Source organism: Mustelus asterias, chromosome 2 (genome assembly GCF_964213995.1).
Source record: "Mustelus asterias chromosome 2, sMusAst1.hap1.1, whole genome shotgun sequence".
NCBI lineage: Eukaryota > Metazoa > Chordata > Chondrichthyes > Carcharhiniformes > Triakidae > Mustelus > Mustelus asterias.
The window spans coordinates 81,568,221-81,586,236 of NC_135802.1; the positions used below are offsets into that span (position 1 = coordinate 81,568,221).

At 42.1% G+C, this 18,016-nt stretch overlaps 1 protein-coding gene across 1 annotated transcript in view; it reads right to left on the reverse strand.

Moving 5' to 3' along the window:
- The window catches only part of LOC144509371 (uncharacterized), a 188,196-nt gene that overhangs the window by 37,300 nt on the left and 132,880 nt on the right, over nucleotides 1–18,016 (reverse strand). Inside the window, exons 20-22 of the mRNA XM_078238108.1 lie at nucleotides 17,260–17,328; nucleotides 11,368–11,439; nucleotides 8,221–8,289 (exon numbers count right to left, since the gene is read on the reverse strand). Coding sequence (XP_078094234.1) covers nucleotides 8,221–8,289; nucleotides 11,368–11,439; nucleotides 17,260–17,328 — 210 coding nt within the window. The remainder of the gene's footprint in view (nucleotides 1–8,220; nucleotides 8,290–11,367; nucleotides 11,440–17,259; nucleotides 17,329–18,016) is intronic.

The following is an 18,016-nucleotide window of genomic DNA, read 5'->3' on the forward strand; positions in this document are numbered from 1 at the left end:
CCCTCCCAGTGCTTGCAAGGAGGCCACAAGAGTGTACTTGGCAGTCTCCCCACATGGCAGGGGGCCCACCTTCCCACTACTGGTAAAATAACTGCCACAGTGGGAAAAGGCCTTTAAGCAGCCCTGAAGAGATTTCCAATCAGAGGACCCACTCTGTGAGCTGGATGTTAATACTGAGCATAGGGAACCGTTGGCCAAGCGGACAATTCTCGAGCAGCAGTACAAAATGTGTCAGATTTGATCATCATTTCCAAAGGCCCTGCACACTACTAGAGAAAGATTGGAGGAGTTCATCTCTACCATGGGTTTCTGTCTTAGGCCTTTGTTCTAATGCCCACCTCCATGGAAAACATGGTCAGCTACGTGGTGAATCATGTATGGCTGGCAACTGAGTACATGCTGGCCCTCACCAATGGCCTGCACACTCAGTGTGCCAACTTAAAAGGCTAAGTTTCCATTGCCTCAAATGACCATAGGCTACTCTTCCTTTTGAAGGAGAGAGCTGGCTGGTGGGATTAAACCTGAAGATCACCAGACCTCAGGGGCAAGATTGAGAAGGCAAGGCCTTCATGACTAACCTCAGCCGGCACGAGAATTGAACCCACACTTTTGCTGTCACTCTGCATCACAAACCAGCTGTCCAGCCAACTGAGCTAACCACTGGATGGAGGACAGCCATCCTATGGCCACTCCACTTTATTGAAGTACAGCAAAATGTTCTCCAGTTCTTGCCTAGCAGGAAAGTGCGGGTATGCCTTGAGAGGGAAGATGGAGAAAGAGCACATGGAAATGGAGACTCTGCTCAAGGCTCCACCCTTTTCCCCACCCCCTCAGTCAGAGCTGGATCCTGTCCAGATGGCTGAGTCTGCTCCTGATCAGATTTAGCTGCGACAGTCTTTGATGAGGCTCTTACAGGCACGAAACATTGAAGAAAACACTAAACAAAGCAGGCAGAGCAGGAGAAAGAACAGTCTGTTTCTAGTTCTGCTAAAGCTACAGGGAAAATGTTGTGTAGAAGTAATAGGAAAAGAGTGAAATTTTATGGTTTCACAAGGGGAATTACTCAGGCATATAAAAGTGTATAAATGTGTTAAATTCATTGTAAATGCTTATGCATCATAAACTTTATTTCAAATCTCTACAGTCCAATCCCTAATGTCCCTCCTGGCCACCAAGCAAACATCAGCCTTGAGGTAAATGGTATGATTAAAGTAGAAGATGAGCAATGTATGTCAATGAAATGGATGGGTTATTATCTGTGGGAATGCTTTGATACTCTGTGTTGGAGTAGAGGAGTGTTGCGACTCCTAGAACCAGGGAATCATCATTGGTGAGCCGCACGACTACAGAGCCTCAGGTTAGCTGAATTTTGCTTGTCTGAGATTGTCCTCTGAAATCCTGGCAACTAGGTGTGTGGCTGCAGGGACCTTAAACAAATGAGGCTTCTCCTCTTTCTGCTCTTACTCTACCTCCTGCTTGTCTGAAAATGCAGGTTACTACCTTCCTCTTCCTTCAGGTCCAATCTTCTCTGTAGCTCTATGTTGTACAGAGCAGCGCAGACCACTATCATTTGGAACACCCTTGCTGGTGCATAATGAACGGCACCCAAGATCCGTCAAAGCAGCAGAATTGTATCTTCAGCAGCCCAATGCTAGCTCAATGACCAGCCTTGAGCTCTTGTGGCTTCTTTCCTGTGCATCAGAGCTAGGACTCCTTACAGGCATCACCAGCTGCATCCTTGGAGGAGCCATCCACTGAATCTGCTTCGATAATGGAAGCTGTCTGGGAGACTTGACGAGCAGATGCTGAAGATGTCACTAGCTGATCCCTGGAAGAAGCCAGAGGCAAAGAAAGTCAGGGCTGTGGTGACCTTAACTGCCACTGGTAATGGATGTCTACCTTGTCTACTTGGCAGTAAGGTGCAGATTGGAACATAGGATGTAGGAATTAAGGAATATGGGAACAGGACTTGACCATTGAGCCCATCAATCCTATTTGTCCATTCAGTGACATTATAACTGATCTGCAACCTCGCTCCATTTACCCACCATTTCCCCAGATCTCTTAATACCTTTGGTTGTCAAAACCTATCAATCTCAGATGTAAAATAACAATTGATCTAGAATCAAATACTGTTTGTGGAATAAAGCTCCAAATGTCTACCACATTTTTGTGTGTAGAAGTATTTCCTAGGGCTGAATTTGTCAGAGAAGCAGCGGCTGTGAGGGCAGGTCTAAAAGCTGGGCACAGCACTGCCATAGTTGTTTCTACAAACCCTAAACTGATTCTGTGGCAATTAGGCAATTGCCTGGTATCAGGGCTCCCATCCATTAAGGGCCAACATCCCACCTCCAGGTGGTGGTCATTGTTGGGACTGCAGGGGGCTGGTTTCTGTGGGCCACAGACTGTCTGACCAGGAAGCCAGCCCCCTTGAGCTGACCGAGAGGCCCCGAAGTTTTACTGAGCATTCTCCATACATAGTAGAGGTGTCCCCACTTTTGGTAGAGTGTTAACAGTGATGTGGAAAGGTCTTAATGGCTCTCAGTTGGCCACTTAAGGGTCTCAATTGTCCTCTGTGAGGAAAGTTGTCCTTGACCTCTTTCAGAATGGTTTGTGGTGGGGAACTGTCACAGAGGTCTACAGAATTGTCACAGAGGTCTACAGAATTGTCACAGAGGCCAACAGCACTGAATTCCATGACCTATATCCTCTGATCTGGACACCAACCTTTTAAAAAATCTTTGCACGTGAATGTAGCCACTACAGAGCACTGCAAATCTATTACTTAGCCATAGATGATGACCAACCTAAAATATTAAAAGTAGAATGATTGTGGTTGCAAAAGAACAAGTTTTGACATTTTATATTGATGCAGAGTTAAGTCTTCTGACTATCTTTTGAACATAATTTGGGAGATATAAATAGTTACACATACCTTTCAAAAATGCATTAAAGGGATTAAACACATCTTGGCAGGGTAGCTACAAGTTCAGAATAAGATAGATTTCATTTAAAACTAAAGGACATTCTATCAAACACTACATCAAGATTGGCGATTCTGACCTCTCGTGCTCTATATATACTTCAACTATGGAAAAGTGCCAGAGGCCCCAGTGTGCTTCCAGACCCCGGATGGAAAGATCTTGAGCTAAGTGTGTAAATTGACTATATGCACTCCAGATGGGTAAGGCAGAATGCCAGGACCACACTAGCAGAAAATGTGCCTAAAATGTGTTAGTCCAAGAACAATATTGTATGCAGGCTCATGTGTATAAATACAGGCATTGACCAGTTGGGGACAAATGGTCTGCTTCTGTGCTGTAAATTCTATAGACTATCACAGCACTCAATTTTATAATATTTTGCACATTATCGGATGTAACTCTCCTATGTGCAACATGGTATAAGCTAGTGTTATAAAATTGAGTACCCTCTGACTCACTGTAAGCAATGTCACAGAAATTCCATATGATATAATATGTTGTCTATTACTATTCGTCCCAAAATGATAATCGGGACTAAAGCCTCACACAGTTGATACAGCAGACTGATCCTTGGTAGCCCAGTAAACAGAATAAGTAATGATCTGTCGATGGTGTCTAGATTTGTAGTTATATGCTTAGTTTTAAATGTTTAAGCTCTTACCAGTGCAGGATTTAGACTTGGTGAGGCCCTAAGCTATATAAAGCTTGGAGGCCCCTTGTTAAAAAGTTACACCAAAAGGTCTCACAAAGGTGCGTAACAAAACAGGACCTTGGGTCGCCACAAAAAAATTGAAAACATAATTATGCCTTTTAATTATTTAATAGCAAGGTATTTAAAGTGAAAAATACACCATATACGGTACAACTCCATTTGGCGCAAAGTTTTTATTCTAAAAGTGCCAAGATAGTACGCAGAACCACCTAGGTCAGAATTTTGAGGATAGTCTCTACCATCCAAAGACTCCAGCAGGCCCAATGCCATTTCACACTCCTCCTATCACCATAAGGCAGTCCAGCCCTGGAGAACTGCTGGCCCATCAAATTGGTTGGCAGCTCTCCAGTCATTCCAGCAATGCCACAGTGGCCAGAAGAGATACTGCAGCTAGTAGCCTGGAATGAAGTGCCGGGAGCCAGAGGAAAGGTAAGTGGCTGGAGAGGCCTGTAGGGGCCATGAGGGTGCAATCAGGGTCTCAGGAAATTGGGATGGAGGGGGAGGTTTGGAGATCACCACACTCCAATGGGAAGGTACCCCTAACAAGAAGGTAGTTTCTGATGGAGTTTCCCCTGCATTGAGATCGAACTTAGTTCAACTTTGGCTTTCCGCCTACCTGCCTAAGTATTGAGGTTGGGTGGGAAAAGAACCTTAGGTGGCCATTAAGTGGCCACAAAAGGGGTTTAATTGGGTCAAGGGTGGGCTTCCCCTTGGAGGCATTGCTTGCCCTGGTGTAAAATCATGACTAGGTCAGGCTGGGCATGATCCCAGATGGAATCCTGCCCTTGAAATTTTACACTCCCCCTGCACCTCAGAATCTATTGAGTGTGGGGAGTGAAAATTCTGGCCCTGGGGACTTCGTAAATATGATTCAAATTTTTAATGCTCTGAGAGAAACATTGTTCCCTGGAAATGGAACTCTGAGACTAACGTGGGCATAATGTTAAAATTAGGATGGGCCATTGAGAGGTGAAATTAGGCAACACTTTTTCTGAAATTCTGGAACTCCATTCCCAAAGGGCCAAGAATGTTGGTCAATCAAAACATTCAGGACTAAAATCGGTAGTTCTGTTTTGGTAAAGATATCAAGGCATATAGAATAAAGGCAGGCAAATGGAATTGAGGCAGAGATCGACTATGGTCTAATTGAATGGTAGAACAGGTATGAGGGGTTGAATGGTATTTTTCTGTTCTTATATACATTATATGTTCAAGGATATTTATGCAGCGTGCCATTGTCATTATGCTCAATGTAAAACGGCAGCATAACTTGGGGATCCCCTGACTGAGAACCTCAATTTACTGATACTAGCCTCTGACTGTCAGTTTTCAATGCAATTGCACCCTATGTACCTCGTTATAGTAGAAATTGCTCCATAATCTTATAGGGGCTTTACTTAGAACATAGAACATAGAACATAGAACATTACAGCGCAGAACAGGCCCTTCGGCCCACGATGTTGCACCGACCAGTTAAAAAAAAAACTGTGACCCTCCAACCTAAACCAATTTCATTTCGTCCATGAACCTATCTACGGATCTCTTAAACGCCCCCAAACTAGGCGCATTTACTACTGATGCTGGCAGGGCATTCCAATCCCTCACCACCCTCTGGGTAAAGAACCTACCCCTGACATCGGTTCTATAACTACCCCCCCTCAATTTAAAGCCATGCCCCCTCGTGCTGGATTTCTCCATCAGAGGAAAAAGGCTATCACTATCCACCCTATCTAAACCTCTAATCATCTTATATGTTTCAATAAGATCCCCTCTTAGCCGCCGCCTTTCCAGCGAAAACAATCCCAAATCCCTCAGCCTCTCCTCATAGGATCTCCCCTCCATACCAGGCAACATCCTGGTAAACCTCCTCTGCACCCTCTCCAAAGCCTCCACATCCTTCCTGTAATGTGGGGACCAGAACTGCACACAGTACTCCAAGTGCGGCCGCACCAGAGTTGTGTACAGTTGCAACATAACGCTACGACTCCTAAATTCAATCCCCCTACCAATAAACGCCAAGACACCATATGCCTTCTTAACAACCTTATCTACTTGATTCCCAACTTTCAGGGATCTATGCACACATATACCTAGATCCCTCTGCTCCTCCACACTATTCAAAGTCCTCCCGTTAGCCCTATACTCAACACATCTGTTATTCCTACCAAAGTGAATTACCTCACACTTCTCCGCATTAAACTCCATCCGCCACCTCTCGGCCCAACTTTGCAACCTGTCTAAGTCTTCCTGCAAACTACGACACCTACGACAAACTACTTGGGTAAATTCAAATGAGAACTGCTGCAATTTTGATGTGTCCACCATAGGCTTTAGCAATTTAGAAACTAGAAGCAGGAGTAAGCCATTCGGCCCTTCGAGCCTACTCCACCATTCATTTTGATTATGGCTGATAATCAAATTTAGTATCCTGATCCCACTTTTCCCCATATTCCTTGATCCTTTTCACCCAAGAGCTATATCTAATTTCTTCTTGAAATTAGACAATGTTTTGGCCTCATCTATTTTCTGGGGTAGTGAATTCCACAGATTCACCACTCTCTGGAGAAATTTCTCCTCACCACAGTCCTAAAAGGTTTACCCCTTATCCTCAAACTATGACCCCTAGTTCAAGACTCCCCCAGCATCAGGAACATTCTTTCTGAATCTACCCTGTCTAATCTTTTTAGAATTTTATAAGTCTCTACAAGATCCCCTCTCAGTCTTCTAAACTCCAATGAATATAATCCTAACCTAGTAAGTCGTCTCATAACACCAGGTTAAAGTCCAACAGGTTTATTTGGTAGCATGAGCTTTCGGAACGCCGCTCCTTCATCAGGTGAGTGCAGGATTTGTTTCACAAACAGGGCATATATAGACACAAACTCAATTACAGGATAATGGTTGGAATGCGAGTCTTAACAGATAATCAAACCTTTACAGGTGCAGACAATTTTGCAAGATTTTGCAAGCCCAGGCAAGTCGCCGGGGAACACTTCAGCAGTCAAGGCGTAAGCATTCTCCAAGGCGGCCTTCAAGACATACGACAACGCAGAATTGCCAAGCAGAAACTGATAGCCAAGTTCCGCACACATGAGGACGACTTCAACTGGGATCTTGGGTTCATGTCACACTATCTGTAACCCCCATGACTTGCCTGGGTTTGCAAAATCTCACTAACTGTCCTGTCTGGAGACAATTCACACCTCTTTAACCTGTGCTTAATCCTCTCTCCACTCACATTGTCTGCACCCGTAAAAACTTGATTACCTGTTAAGACTTGCATTCCAACCATTATCTTGTAATTGAGTTTGTGTCTATATATGCCCTGTTTGTGAAACAAATCCTGCACTCATCTGATGAAAGAGCAGTGCTCTGAAAGCTCGTGCTACCAAATAAACCTGTTGGACTTTAAACTGGTGTTGTGAGACTACTTACTGTGCCTACCCCAGTCCAATGCTGGCAACTCCACATCAATCCTAACCTACTTAGTCTCTCCTCATATGCCAGATCTGCCATTCCAGGAATCAGCCCAGTAAACCTTCGCTGCACACTCTCTATAGCAAGGGCATCCTTCCTCAGATAAGGACACCAAAACTGCACACAGTACTCCAGGTGTGGCCTCATCAATATCCTACATCACTGCAGTAAAACATTCCTATTCCTATACTGAAATCCTTTTGGTGTGAAGACCAACATACCACTTGCCTTCTTACTGCTTGCTGTACCTGTACGCTTACTTTCAGCAATTGATGCACAAGGACACCAAGGTCTCGCTGAGTATCCACTTCTCTCAATTTACACCCATTCAAATAATAATCTGCCTTCATATTTTTGCTACCGAAGTGGATAGCCTCACATTTATTCATGTTATATTGCATATGCCTACTCATGCAGCCTGTCCAAATCACGCTGCAGCATCTCTGTGTCCTCCTCACAGCTCACTCTCCCACCCAATTTTGAATCATCTGCAAATTTGAAGAAAATACATTTAGTTCCCTCTTCCAAATCATTAATATATAATATGAACACTTGGGGTCATAGCACAGATCCCTGTGGCACCCCACTAGTCACTGCCTGCCAATCGGAAAAAGACATACTTATTCTAACTCATTGTTTTCTGTCTGCTAACCAGCTTTCTATCCATCTTAAGACACTACACACAATCCCATATGCTTTAACTTTACACAGTAGTCTGCTATGTGAGACCTTGCTGAAAGCCTTCTGAAAGTCTAAATAAACCACATGCACTGGTTCTCCCTCATGAACTCGATTAGTTACACCCACGAAGAATTCCAATAGATTCATCAAGCATGAGTTCCCCTTTGTAAATCCATGCTGACCTTAGATTTGAACTTCATACCTCAACTTTAGAAAACAATGACAATTTTTTTTCAAGTACCTGTTTAGTTCCAATGTCCACAAAACTGAAGTTGGCATTTAAATTAATGCATATTATCTTCACTTGTATTCTATATATCTGTCTTATACTCTGTCAGTATTTTAAAACTTTAGATTTTCTTTTACCTTTGGCCCTGGAAATCCTTTTCCTATTGGGCCTGGAAAACCAATTTGTCCTCGGAGCCCTGGCTCCCCCTGAAATTAGGAAAAATGTGCGTGATTACAACATTCCTCAAAATTTGCACTGGTTGACATTACAGGATATATTCATAAAGCTGTCACAAGATATTTCTCAAAAGTATATACCCGAAATATTTTCATTTTCCAGCATTGAATTAACACTTATTTTGAATTGCTTTGTCTCTGTCAAAAAACAAGTTTGATGTAGTGCACAATTTTCTTCACTTTCAATTGATCTAACGGCAATGGTAAATGGTTAATATGTCTTTTGCTGTGAAAAATGAACTTGCCCCATTTACCACAGCATCTCAAAGATGCTGAATATAATATTATGAACATAATTGGTACCTGAAAAATATCCTCCCAATGTGTTTTAAAGTTTATTTATTTAAAGTTTATTTGTTAGTCACAAGTGAGGCTTACATTAACACTGCAATGAAGTTCCTGTGAAATTCTCCTAGTAATATGTTTTGGCCTTCACAATCCTTATTTATTTTCTGAGAGTTTTACCTGTTTCCTGTGCTGTAATAATATGAATGATTGAAAACCGGTGTTCAAGCCACTTCTCCTACAGTTCTTCTAACTTCCGCTGAAGTAATGGTAGGATTCAGGAGAGCCTCAAGAAAATTCAAGGTCAATATTTTGTAGGAGCTACACAGAAATACCTGACCAAGGGTTAAATGCATACAATTTAATGCATATTGGAATCACTAAACAAAAAAATCAAGCTCCATCTTGTTTTCTTTCTGCCATCCGAGTAATCACATGAATACAATGATAATGGAGTTGGTGACCAATAATCGCAATCAGTCTTTACCAATTAGTCTACAACAGACCCAAAGGTGACACGAGGATAACCCCAGTGATGGAAGCAGAAACAGAAAATGTAGGTCTTCCAGTCCATAGAGAAGCAAAATGATTTTACTTTTCAGATCAGGGATCTTTCATCAGAATTGAGAAAAGCTTTTAATGTAGCTTTTGAGCAAGTGAAAGGGGGGTGAGTGTAGAGTTAAGATGGTGGGAAAAAGAACAAAAGGCAAGTGTTGTGATAGGGAGAGGGCAAGCTGTATAGGTTATAGGGATTACTGGGGTAAATGAGTGGGGTACAGAGAGTCAGTGTAGACTCGATGGGCTGAATAGACTCCTTCTGCACTGTAAGGACTCTATGAAGTGGATTAAATGATCAAAGGTTTCATATCACAAAGCCAAACGTCGTAGTAATGGGATAAGGGAAGAAACACATATGTTTAAGTGAGGTGTCAATGGCATTTGTCTGAATGCATAGCAAAAGGTTTAAGAAATAAACTAGAAAAACCCAAATGCTGAGTTTATGATTCCATGATTGTGGGCTGGATTTTATGGCTCCTATTGAGTGTGTTTTTGAGGGGGCGATATGTAAAATATGAGGGGTGGCTAGCCCACCACCTTCTCGCCCCCCCGAGCTGTGTCCCATAATAAAGGGTGAGGGTGTCAAAATCAGCAGTCCACTTACCATATATAATTAAGAGTCAATTGAGCTTGTATACAATCAATTGTCCCCAATATTATGCTGACACCTCCATAACACGGATACTCTGAGCAGGAAGGTGGGTTTGGGCTGCTTCTTTTTTCAAAGAAGTTTCTTCCTCCCTCCCCACCTGCATTATAAAACTACACACCCACCTCAGTGGTAACTTACTCTTTCACTTGGAAGGAGTTTTTATGGCTTTGGACAGTGAAAAGAGAGGAAGTTAAAGAGCAAGTTTTGCAACTTCTGCACTAGCATGGAAAGGTATCATAAAGTAAAAGTTTATTTATTAGTGTCACAAGTAGGCTTACATTAACACTGCAATGAAGTTACCGTGAAAATCCCCTAGTCGCCACACTTTGGCGCCGGTTTGGGACACTGAGGGAGAATTTAGATGGCCAATGCACCTAGCCAGCATGTCTTTCGTACTGTAGGAGGAAACCCATGCAGGCACAAGGAGAACGTGCAAACTCCAAACAGACAGTGACCCAAGCTGGGAATCGAACCTGGGTCCCTGGCGTTGTGAGGCAGCAGTGCTAACCACTGCCATCGTGCCACCCCGGTAGGGATGCTTTCATAAGGAAATGACTGGTGCTGGGGGTGACTGAAGAGTGTGGAGGGAACAGTTCCTTTGGAATGCTGAGAGAGGAAGACAGGAGAAGTTGTGCTCTATGGTGGCAGCACGTTAGAGGCAATGGGAATGGTAATGGATGATGCATTGAAGATCTGTTAACACACTCATTACAACATTATTGAGTTCCTGTGAGGAAATGCACCATTTGTTCTTTGGATGTTGCAGGCAGGATAACTGTTTCTGTCAGCACCATTCTTAAAATTCTAGGAATATCATTCTAGGAACTATGCAAGCATAAGTGTTCCTCTGATTTCTTCTCCTGATTGAACCTCCACTCAACAATGAATTAGCTTGAAAAGTAATGTTGTAATGAACACGTTAACAGATAGTGAGAACTGCAAAGGAAAATTAGAGTAAATAAAAAAACATCATAGGGTAGATTTTCTCCTTTTCTGCTCATGTCTGAACATTGTATGGCAGTTATGTAATCGTCTTTTTTTGAGGAACCTTTTCTTTCATAGATATGGATGTACAATTGGGCCAGATGAATTACAGATGTGCACAATCCTCCCCACCCAATATTATGATATATGCTCCAGGTGTTCTCTGCTGGGAGCAGAAAAGTGCCCTTTTGTTCAATGTCAAGACTTGGAAATGAGGCAAAACAGTGGTTGTAATCAACACATTTATCTCTTGACAAGATTCACATATTAAAATTTATTTTTTAATAATTTTCTTAAATCTGAGATTATCCTTTAAATATTATCTAACTTTACTGTTTTGGGGGAGCCAAGCCCAGGTCTTAGATTGAAAATTCAGGCAATGATTGCAATTGATTTTCCAGCTTCTGAAATTAATAATTTGAATATTATTCCTAAATATTTTTAAAATTTAAAGTAAAATACTAATTAAAAATATAGCATAGATAGTTCTATGATATGCTATTGGTGTTAGCATATTATTTATTTGTTTTACAAATGGTTAAAGATAAGGCCAATGTAAAGGAAATTACCTTAGGTCCAGCTGGTCCAGTTGGTCCAGGATGTCCAAAAAAACCACTGGGTCCCCTTTTACCAGGCTCACCCTGGAAAATAGCAAGATAACCCCAGATTAATCCACTTCCATACACACACACACCACCTCAACTAAAATCAGCAGAAGAATGTCTCTACATTGTCATCAATCATCAATCCTTGCTGAAATGCACTTTGAATAATCCTCTCACATTGTGCCCCTCAAATGCTGTAATTATTGCCAGTTTAGTAGGTTGTGGGGACAAATCCTTTGTGCCAGACCCTCTAAAGTCAACTGGAAGAAGATACTTTATTTATCAGCCTTTGTAAATCCAGGAAATCTACTTTGGGAGTGCTATTAACTGCACAAGACTCATGTGACAAGAGGCAATGGTCAATGCACCTCACTGCAACATGCAATATCTCAGCATGTTTTACTGTTTGTGCACATGCCTTAAAATTAATCAGAAGAAGTGTCAAGTTGCAATTGTTGAAATGATACTCACTTCATTTTGGTCTAAAACAGTGACCATTAGTATGGCCCAAATATTGACAGGGTCAGGTTTCTCACGCAGGAGGAAGAGTTTTGGTCAGGGAACCTGAAAATTGATTTATTTTACAAATTCCCTGCCTGGAGGCCAGCTTGATTGACAAGCTTTGCTCCCAGTAAGCAGGGAGCACTCCACAGAGGGGCCAGAGCTACAGGAATAGTTAATGAACCTGCCACCACATTGGTGGGAATGTGAGGAGGGGAAGGTGTCCAATCTTGTCATTAAGTAGGGGATTTGACCCTGGGGAGGGTTGGCCTATGTCCTGATCTATAGGGGTCTTTGGATGGAAAGTGCAATGCAAGGGAATAACATAAGCCTTTAGGGGCTGATGGGAAGCACTCCCGCTCTCCCTGGCCCACGAGCAATGCTTTAAAGGCACTTAACTTTTCCACAAAGCTGCCCTTCCCTCCCTTGAACTGATGTTTCCCAAGTCTTGCAAAATCTGGCTAGTCAGGATTAAACCTGTAAAACAGATTAAACGTGAGGTCCCAGCATCAGTATAATAAAATGGCCAAACCACCTTGTGGGAGCCAGTTAACTTCCTACCCCATGTTATGCCTCTACTCACCACCACCTTCTAAAGGGCAATTAGGGATGGGTAATAAATGCTGGTCTAGCCAGCAATGCACCTATCCCATGAATGAATATTTTTTTAAAATCTGGATGTGGATAGGTTGGAGGTTGGTTTGGACCAGGTTTCAGATTTTTGGAATTTTCACATCTCACTGTCCCTAATGCTACTGTTCCTCGGGGTTACATTTCCTTCCTTTATCTTACTTCCTGGAGTTAAATGGAATTTGAAATGCCATTTTTTTCACAAGCCTCACTCCTAACATTTCGTTGATGCTGACAGATTTTTAGCTTGTAGAGAAAATCAGATGTGATCAGTACATAATTCCAGTTTTTGTAAATATTGATTTATTTGGTCTTGTTAAGTACAAAAGAAATGCATGTGTAAAGTTAGGAAAATGAATAAAGAACATTGGATCCTTTTTAAATGTCTTATTATTTTAGCAGCAGCTTTCATACACTCAAACCAATCTATAAGACAGCTGCCAAGCTGGACTTTGTGGCAGTTTCACAAAGAAGCATCAATTCAAATATTGAAAACAAGGCAAAAAGGTTTCATTTCAGAACCGGAGGACCTACAGCATATTTCATTTTTATCTTTCCATTTCAGCCTTACATTTTCAAGTTTTTTTCCTTTTGTTCAACTATGTCCATTTTCCTTATCATGGTCAAACAATGCCTTTTCATATTCTTAGCTATTTGCACTTTTGTCCTTTCAATGTTTTTAGTTGCCTCACTGAGATGATCTTTTATAAGATTTAACAATTCCCTGCTTGTCTATTCTGTAATTTGAAGGCCATTAATTTCTTGAATACTCTCTCTGTGACTAGAGTATCTATAGTCTGCCCCTTGTCCTTTGCCCTTTCCCCTCAATTCTATGAAAATGGTTGCTTATCTTTTAGTTCCAGTGAATGATTATGTCCAAAATATTAACACATCCTTTCACTTCATTACTTCTGGTGCATGTGTTGTATCTTTCAAGCATTTTCTGCTTTTGTTTTAGATTTCGTACATTCACAGTTTATTTTCTTTTTGTTACAAAGTGCAGCTATGCGAATGCGATATTGCAAATGAAAGGGACTGAGATTAACTCAGTTAATGAATGAGTTGGACCAAATCAAGTGACGTTTTTCTTGGACACGTTCTCCTGGTGTGGGTTTCCTCCGGTTCCAATTTCCTCCCACCGTCCAAAGATGTGCAGGTTAGGTGGATTGGCCATGCTAAATTGCCCCTAGGGGGCAATCTTACCAAAAAAATTTGAAATGCCAAACGAGATCTGTTTTTGGGCAAGTTTGAAAATGTAATCTTATGCCATTTTGTGCAAAAAATGAAATGATGCACAATTTGATTCCTGCGGGGCCTAAGCTCACTGGGAAGCAGGCTGCTCACACCAGGGGGTGTAATTGCGCATGCATAGATCTCTCTCTGCTCAGTGAGCTGTCAGGCACCCCCCCCTGGATATTGCTGGCCTCCCTGGCTGATTGTACCCCACCCCCAGCCTGATTGATCACTGCCTGAACACCGCCCCCCGCCCCAGCCTAGTCGACTGCTGCCCAAACCCCGCACCTCTGACCCAGTCAATTGCAGCCCGAACATCCCTCCCACCTCCAGCCCAATCAATTGCTGCCCAAACCCACTCCAGGCCCAGTGGGGGGCATTTTCCGCTCCTGTTTTTGCCATGCCTGTGTCTATGGGGTGATTCATTTCTACATTTTTTTTTACATTGGGGCTTCTTGACCCTATGGCTCTAATGGCCTCCTGCTTTTTTTAAGAAGTGTTTAAAAATTCAGATGAAAAGCCTGCAGCACAGCTGGCAGGCTACAGGCCACTTTCCCACTCAAGTTGACACTTTGGAAAAAAATTGTAAAGTTCCACCCACTATTCTTGTAGGCCACGTTGTATCTGCTCTCATAAATGTGTCATTAGTCAGGATCTTCTGGGCGCTATCCTTCAAGTTTACCTTGTCCTTTAAGTAAATCAGGTACAGATATGTATCTCAAAATAAAATAACCCTGATTGCTGACTGGGAATTTAGCATTAATCCATATATTTCAGTGGTGCTGATTACCTGGGCACTGATGGGGTGCAATGCCTTATGGTTTATCAACGGTACTGAACTGTGTTCATGGGTATGGGTGACACCAATAACCACTTGGCGTTTGGGGAATCCTACTAAATCTCAAAAGAAAATTGCAGTGGTCTGTCATTCTATTTTTGCTTTTCCATATTTTTTTCTATTCATTCATGGGACATGAGCATCACTAGCAGGGCCGGCATTTATTGCCTTCCCTAATTGCCTTTGAACCGATGGGGACTTGGCTGTCTTTTTATGAGTGCGCTTCAGGTAATATTTCAACACTTGCTAATCATTTCGGGGCGGCACGGTAGCACAGTGGTTAGCACTGCTGCTTCACAGCTCCAGGGTTTGATTCCCGGCTTGGGTCACTGTCTGTGTGGAGTTTGCACATTCTCCTCGTGTCTGCGTGGGTTTCCTCCGGGTGCTCCGGTTTCCTCCCACAAACCAAAGATGTGCGGGTTAGGTTGATTGACCATGCTAAAATTGCCCCTTAGTGTTCTGAGATGAGTAGGTTAGAGGGATTAGCGGGTAAATATGTAGGGATAAGGGAGTAGGGCCGGGGTGGGAATGTGGTCGGTGCAGACTCGATGGGCCAAATGGCCTCTTTCTGCACTGTAGGGCTTCTATGATTTCAGGGCATTTTTAAGAGTCAATCACATTGCTGTGGTCTGGAGTCACATGTAGGTACCTAGTGAGGATAGCAGATTTCGTTCTCTAAATAAAATTAGTGAACCAGATGGGTTTTTATGATAATCAACAATGATTTCATGATTATCATAAGACTTTTAATTTCAGATTATTATTGAATTCAAATTTCACCATCTGTCGTGGTGGGATTCGAACTCAGGTCTCCAGAGCACTACCCTGGGTCTCTGGATTACTAGTCCAGTGACAATACTATTACACCACCACCTTCCCCTGTGAAGGCCCAGACCTTACACTGTATATTTTTATAATATGTAGATGTCCTCATTTCTAAATTTTTAAAAATGGAACAAAGACCCTTAAAATGTGTCTGTCTGTCACCCCAGAACAAAAGAAGCCATTTTGCAGTTTTGGAAATCTCGCATCTCATTATTGCTGAGGAGCTGCTAATGATCACCTGGAGGCTGCACAGCCCAACTTCAAAGGGAGCTACACTGAAGGCCTTTTATGTTTGATAACCCAGGTTGATCCCATCCATCAGAGATGGAACACCTACTGAGATAATGGTCTCTCAAGCATTCCTTTTGACTCATAATGGCTAAGGTATTATCAGCCTGGGATGCAAAGCCAATTTCCAAACACTGGATGAACATCCTTTGCCAAAGATGATGGCGAGCTGGGAGTCGTGTGACATGGGCATCTGGCTTGTGGAGCAACTAATATTGCCTTGTTGAACTGAAAACCTCAGTCTGCGTTTTACCATCGAACTGGCAACCTCACAGAAAAGGAGCTCTGCCCAGGTTTAACACCCGGCCCTCATCTACTCTGCTGGAAAGTCTGTCCCATCACCTACAAGACTGATTCATCTCTGCATGTCTATCTTATTGTGTGAAGTCAACACCCACTGGAAAAGTAATTTATCCAGCATTGGTTTTCAACACACTGACCCCCATGAAGGGATATCTCATTGGACTTTGATCCTGGACTTTGGAACCCACATAAAGCAATATTTATTTTATCTGTAAATCTTTCTTTTCTGTATTCTCTCTCTTTACTGTCTGAGTGTGGAGGTAACGTTACAACCCCCTTTCATGTTCTGAGACTGTGCAAATAAACTCTCCCATTGAATTCATCCTATTTTGAGATTGCGGTGGGGTTAGTACTAGAAAATGTGTGGCACCAAAACCCCAAAGAGTTGGTCATTACGCCACCAGTTATTAACAGGCGAACAAATCAAAACACCTTTCTGTTTTCGGATGGGTAGTGAAAGGAGAAATCAGTTTAAATGAACCCCCTCTTCATAACATATGGAAATAGTGACAAAATCATTTGCCCTGGTGTACAAAGTACTAGTTCCTGCTTGATGCATCAGTGCACTTCAGATATTGTAGATATGCCTGCAGCAGCCTGGAATTGCCCTGAGACATAGAAATTGAAAACAATTATTACATTGGTGATTGATAGTGAAGGTTGTCTGTTGTGCAGATTGCAGCAAATGGTGAAGTTTCACCACTGCTTCCCTGGTGAACCTTAGCCTGAATTGGCAGTTATCTACCTAGCTTCGTAAACATGGTTCAGTGAATTGAATTAGATGCAGGCCAATAACTGGAGGTACAATTGAGTCATGCTGACGCCGTTATCTCTTGAATTAAAAAAACGTGGGAGTTCTGAAGGTTGTACCCATTTTCGCAACTTTGGTTGCATCTATCAAAATTCCAGCAGTTCAGCTTTAAAAGCTTACTTTTGAAAGGCAAGAACATAATTGGCCTCTGATGCCCACTTTAAATGAGTTGATAAGTGCAATGGATGTGGATGTGCAAAACTAGCCCAATGGCACGACATTATGCAAGTGAAGCTCTTGCAATTCATGATGGCTTAAAAGGCAGCCTCAAATAAAGTATACTGTATTAGTCTCAAGAGAACTAGTGAAATTGGAATTCACATCAATTCCTTGGTTTAACTCATTGAAATCATGTCAATCAATCAGAAAACAGTCTCCGCATAAATGCCATAAGAGAAAGCAAAATTCAAACGGATAAGAAGCTCACCGGTTTTCCTGGATCTCCCTTAAAGCCAAATCCTGGTGCACCAGGTAACCCTGGATTTCCCAATTCACCCTGGCAAAATACAAGGAAAACTTATTCTATTCAATATCCATGAAATAAGACACATCTAAAGTTGAAATAGCTTGGAGAAAAATTGTGCTGACTTTTAACAAGTGTAATGAGAACAACTTTACATTTTGAATATATATGTAGTTAACTCAAACTTGTGTTCTTGTAGTGGCAAAAGACAATGCTATTTTATAGGGAACTAAGAACTTTACATATGGCAGAGCAATTTAATTTTGTCGACTTTTAAAGAAAGGTTTTACAAAAGGGAATATCAAACACCATGCAATGGTGCCCAACTGGTACAATTTCTGAAATGTGGCGTTGCAATTGGACTATTCTATTCAACATTAATCAATTTAGAAGAGATAATGTAATTCCACAGACATGAAACCCCTATTGCTGAAAGCAGGAGTTATTGCATTTTGGGTAATATGTTTGCCCAAAATGCAACAACGGGCAGGATTCTCCGACATCGTTTACCCTGTCACCACTGCCGGCAAGAATGGAAAGTTTAGCATTCAGTCAAAACTCCATTCACTGCAGTAGTACCAGAGAATCGCAGCCATGAGTAAGATGGGAGTTTTCCAACGAATGTCTATTTTCTGTTTCCTTCATTGATAAGCTGTTAATAAGCACAGTAATAAAGAAAAAGTCAGACAAAAGACATGGGCCAGGAAATTTACATCCGTGG